Source organism: Octopus sinensis, linkage group LG1, assembly GCF_006345805.1.
Source record: "Octopus sinensis linkage group LG1, ASM634580v1, whole genome shotgun sequence".
Taxonomy (NCBI): domain Eukaryota; kingdom Metazoa; phylum Mollusca; class Cephalopoda; order Octopoda; family Octopodidae; genus Octopus; species Octopus sinensis.
The window spans coordinates 178,750,442-178,756,441 of record NC_042997.1 but is presented as its reverse complement, the minus strand read 5'-3'; the positions used below and the strand labels follow the sequence as shown (position 1 = coordinate 178,756,441).

General features: G+C 33.9%; 1 protein-coding gene across 3 annotated transcripts in view; it reads left to right on the top strand.

The window, feature by feature from the left end:
* The window catches only part of LOC115229990 (acetylcholine receptor subunit alpha-type acr-16-like), a 918,018-nt gene that overhangs the window by 771,108 nt on the left and 140,910 nt on the right, over nt 1-6,000 (top strand). For all 3 annotated transcript variants that reach the window (XM_036507280.1, XM_036507286.1, XM_036507291.1), the window contains 2 exons: nt 1,498-1,691; nt 2,741-2,850. In XM_036507280.1, the coding sequence (XP_036363173.1) occupies nt 1,498-1,691; nt 2,741-2,850 (304 nt within the window). The remainder of the gene's footprint in view (nt 1-1,497; nt 1,692-2,740; nt 2,851-6,000) is intronic.

Here is a 6,000-nt window from a genome sequence, read left to right as displayed (position 1 = left end):
TCTTCCACATAAAAGTCATTTCGTACAAATTATCCAGGATCGTTAGATAAGCTTCGTCTTGAGCTACGCAGTATTTTGATCATAATACAATATTTGTATGCTTAAAAGTTAGAAACACTGAGCACTCTGCTCGTTCACTGGCCTCCTAGAAGTATCACCCAAATTTCTTTTAAATCACTTTTCACCCTTTGTAAAGTAAGAAAAGAGACATTTGAGAAATTAATCTTAGATTAGTCTTAATCTCAAATTAGTCTTAATCTCCGATTAATTTGAAATGATCACATTCAGATATGTGCTCTTTTTAACAATGAACCGGAACGAAAACTAAAAGTAACAAAAAATAACTCCATAAATATATAACGGTATATATGCGATATGGGTTGTTTATGATGACAATAGGAGGCGAAAAACGCTGCGGAACATTAGTTGAAATATTACGAATGATGACATGCATTCACTCAAATCAAATACCGCAGAAGACGAATGCATATATACATTTAATTCGAATGCAAAAATAATGTCAACTAGGTTTAGCCCCTCAAAAGCTGAGAATATGATTGGTTGAAATTCGAACAAATTGTTATCAACACCATATATGAATTTTCCCCACTTTTTTTTCCTAGTAAACACTATTGTATTAGAAATGTTATACCAATACAGTTACACGTATAGTCTATTAGCAGTTACTCCTTTTTTGACCATTTTCTTGTGTGTATACAGAATCTGTCGCAAAATATCAATATATTCATACTGTGTTATTTAGTGATTCGCTTATGCATCGTTTTGTATTCTCTAAATTCTTAGAATTCTTATGAGAGGCGGCTTTTACTAACAAGTCAGGATAGATCATTGAAAGTTAGACTATAACAGAGGCTTTCTGAAACATTTTACATATTCTAATTACTCTGTTTACACTAATTCAATTTTCAGAATACGTGTGTGTATGTGTGTGACTGTGCATTATATGAATGTGATATACGTATATAATACACACACACACATAGACTCATATCATATGGCGCTTTTCTGAATATTTGGCCAGCACTTATGTCAAAAGATGAATTCCTTTTAAGTCGAAATTGCAATTAATTTTCAATTTTAGACTAGACCTATTTAAATATTAGAATACTCCATTTGTTTTTATTGATAAAGTCGTCTACCTCAGACAGTTTCTATATCTACTATTGATAATTTGTTTTGTTTAACCCCAGGTGAGTCGCACTCCGGCCACAAACATCTCATTTTTTACAGATATATTTCCCTTATGTATTTTTTTTCTTCAAGACATAGATTTGAATTTTACAGATATTGGAAATTTTGGACCTCCACGTCGATGGAATATAATTGCATTGCTAGTAACAGAAAATTTTCTCTTCTAGTTACCAAACTTACCAAAACCATTGATTTTATTTTATTCTGTGATAACTGTTTGTTTTGCTTTGTTTTCCTTTCCTTTTCCCCAATATATATGTTTTGTTTCTATTTCTCTATTTTCAGCTCCCATTGAAATCCCTGACGAAAAGAAAATCATAAGGGATTTGTTGCTACTGTACGAAAAACGTGGAATTGACGGTCGTCCAGTTCGTAACAGTTCCATGCCAGTGTCTGTTAAGTTTAGCATACAACTTATACAAATTATGGACCTCGATGAAAAGAATCAAATTCTTAAATTGAGTGTTTGGGACAGATATGTAAGTTCACGTCGCTTTTTATCTTATTATTTCCTAGTGTAATCTATGTCTAGTGTCTTCTAAATGTGGAAACATTGAAGAAATTATAAAAAGAGGCATTTCTTAGTAATTTTTAGCCGTAAGTTCGATCTGAATTCATATAAGCGTAAACATCATGGCATTTTGCGCGAGTCATATTGGCCAGTTAACACTTAACAATAGAGATAAGGTTAAGAATACTTCGGAAATCATATTTATTTGATGATTTCATCGGTGGGTAGGAAGGACAGCACCTATCAGCTTCTCTTCTAGTTCCTCAACAGTTACAATGGGATTTTGCTCCACCAGGGTTTGCAGGACATCCACGTCGAGCTCTAGAGATCTTCCAGGATGAGGCTTGTTTCTAGACCGTAGTTTCCAGCTCGGAATTTCTGCAACCACCGTTGACACTGGCTTACGCTTATTGGCCGATCCCCAAATACTGCATAAATATTCCTCGCACTTTCCGGTGCGTTGTTGGCATTATCGAACTCATAAATAAACCGAATATATTCCTTTGTCACTTACATTATAGCTTTGAAATAATCACTCTCCAAAATATGCACTCAGAGTAAACACAAGGTAAAATTACTACCTGCTTTTATAGCAAGATGATGCAGGTAGTTTATCCTGTCCCCCTCTGACATTTCGTTCATGCAACTGAAAGAAACGCATTATTTATGGGATAACCCAACGTATGTGCGTGTGTGTGTGGATATATATATATATATATATATATATATATATATATATATATACACCATGCACAAAGGGTTAGTAATGTAACCATTATTTAACAACATACTCATAGTGCAAATAAAGAACGAGAATAAATATGTATTCATTTTAATCATTCATAGCAAACTGTGGTATATTTCGTTCTGTCGAACTCATATATTCGACACATACAAATATTTTTTCCCTTATTAAGGGAAATGATAATTTGCATTGAAAAGATTTCGCATAGAAATTTCTAAATATATAATTATCAACAGAATGATAAATATATATAATGTATAAATCTATTGCAGGCTTGGAAAGATGAGTTTCTTGTTTGGGATCCAGCACAATATGGCGGTGTGACGAACGTACGAATCCACCAAGATAAAGTATGGAAACCTGACTTTAAACTTTATAATTAGTAAGTAATTTTACTTGTATAATTTTTATTTGTATTTTTGTTTATATTTAGAGTCCTTTCGTTTCACACTTATATCCATAATTATTTGAATAAAAACTGTGAACCATGGTAATAAGAAGGGGAGAAGAAAGATAGAGGAAGAAAAGTTAGAAGGAGAGAACTATGACTGCTTCACTGACAGGGAGAGGGTCGACGACAACAACTTTAAAAAAAATCTCTGATGCGTCTGATATTCAGTATTGTTGTTGTTCTTTTTTAACCCTGCTTTAACTCCCTTATCAATCATGGTCTTTGTTTTATCGGGAGTTTTTTTCAATTTTTTTATTCAGCTATTATCACATATGCTAATTCTAAAAACAAAGAGGTAAAAACAAGGCAGTGTAAATTGATGGAAAATTGGCTGCAGTTTCTAGCAAATCAAATGATCACATATAGAGGCCATTCGTTGACTACATCCAGGCACCCCTCAGCATAAATTATATGTGTATTAAAACGCCTCCGAATCTCTTTAAATTATGGATTGCTTCATGAGAGTACCCAAAGAGAACTATCTTTTTTTAATGAAATTATGTATTTGCTCCCGGCTGAATTTCGGAAAAGTAAACATGAAAAATATCCATAAAGATTATAAACCTTTAAAAAATGCATTAATTAAAAACGCGGCGGTTTGCTTCAGTGCCAGAACGGAAATCTAAATCAGAAATCATTAAATACCATTCTGGCTAGAAGGAAATGACACCAGTGCATCGCACCTGTTTCTGACAGCCAGGTAAACTGAAGATACAGTGGGACAGCCGCCGGTAAATTGAAACAGAAAACCTACGAACGGTAACCCGATATCCCGTCGGGCCCTCCCGTATTAAGAGCCTGGAGGAGAGGAACGAAATGAGGAAAAGGCAGACAAAGACGAAGAACAAGGAAGTAGTAGTAGTAGTAGTAGTAGTAGTAGTAGTAGTAGTAGTAAACGAAAGATGAAAGGTGTTATGCCAAAAACGTCATGAAGAGTATGATGCTAATAACGAGAATAGGTCAAAAGATGGGCAGTGAGAGCGCCATGACAGCCTTCACATTATTATACACCCTATTAATAAAGCATATTACTCTAACTCCAATATTCGAGTACTATTTTTTCCCACCTTGTTTCAAATTATATACTTATTCTGGTATATATATATATGTATATATATATATATATAAAGTATATAAATTTGAAACAAGGTGGGAAAAAATAGTACTCGAATATTGGAGTTAGAGTAATATGCTTTATTAATAGGGTGTATAATAATGTGAAGGCTGTCATGGCGCTCTCACTGCCCATCTTTTGACCTATTCTCGTTATTAGCATCATACTCTTCATGACGTTTTTGGCATAACACCTTTCATCTTTCGTTTACTACTACTACTACTACTTCCTTGTTCTTCGTCTTTGTCTGCCTCTTCCTCACTTCGTTCCTCTCCTCCAGGCTCTTAATACGGGAGGGCCTGACGGGATATCGGGTTACCGTTCGTAGGTTTTCTGTTTCAATTTATAGTTATATATATATATATATTTATAGTTATATATATATATATATAGAAATAAGCAGTCTTTGGCTGCTATTTCTAATTTTTCGGTATGTGGCTAAGCAACCTGTTACTGGCCTTTTATATATATAGATATATATATATATATATATATATATATATATATATATATATATATATATTATATATATACACACACACATATGGCGTGACTTTTTGGGCGCAGGTGCAGTGTTGCTGTGTTTATGTATTCGTAACTTAGCTGTTCGGCAAAAGACACCGTTATAATAAATGCCAGACTTATAAAATGAATACTGGAGTTGATTCATTAGACTAAAACTATTTCAGAGCGCTGATGCAGCATGGCCGCAGTTTAATGTCTGAAACAAGTAAAAGATAAGATGTGTGTGCGTGTACGCGCGCAGACGCAAGCTGTATGGGGAAAAAAACTATTAATCATCAGCCATCAACATTGCTTAATTATGTAGATGTCTTTGTTTGTTATAGTTCTTTTACTATAAAAATGAATTAGTTATTCTTAATCTCGAGAGCTTGCAAGACCGGAGTTAACGCACCCTTATGAATCTTTAATCAAAGAAAAAAATCTAATTACGTCTATCCTCTCGTCAACCGCCAATCGCACCAAAAACATCTAAGTATTCTACAGCTTACAAAACATTAACTTAAGGAAAACTATACCTAATGTTTGAGGTCTACTTATCCTATTGTATAGGAAATTTTTTTAAAATACGTAGAATTTGGTCACCATATCTGACAGTAAACGGCCTTTGGTTGTTGGGCAGATATGGGACTTTGTGTTGCAATAGATTAATTCCAGTGCTCAAAAGGGGTTGATTTCATCAATATTCCGTAAATTAAACCCTTAGCAGTTTGAATGAATTTCTTCGATGAAAAACATTTGAATGCTACTGACTGTGACGAGCTTGATAGATAAAGAAATTTCTGTTCGCTCTCATGTTTCATTCTATTTCTCCTGTATCGCTCTGTGTGCTTTATTATATTTAAATCACTCGGGAAAGCAGTACCCATAACCTGTTACAGAGACTCTGAGCCTAGTAGAAAGATATCATCAAACTGAAAGCTGGATCGAATTCTTGCGACATAGTGAATTCCTCTAAAATCTACCAAAGTTGTCTTAAACCGATTGCCAGATTAAGTGTGCCGTATAAATCGGCCATGGTGGCACTTGTACACAAAATAAAAAGAACTAGAACAAATTACCACAAAACATCTGGTTCGACATTTTTGCAGTCCTACCTGCCCTGCTAAGTTTAAACATAATGTTGAAAGTCTTACTTTGTCAATAATTCATTAGTAACATAAACTTAATTTCCAAGAGCAGTATGTGAAAAATATAAAGATGTTCAAACGTATCTCTGCGGATGAGGGGGAAACAGAAAAAATAGAAAACAAGGAAATTTAACAAAATTCGAACCTTTACATTCTGCTTTACATTGAAAATTAACACAGACGAAGGAAGAGTGAAAAAAGTTTACTATGCAATACAGAAGACTAAACTTTAGCTGAAATCGAGCCTTTACCTTATGCTTTACAATGAACATTAAAGTATTCTATCTCTCTTTCACTCTCTCTTTTACTCTTTTA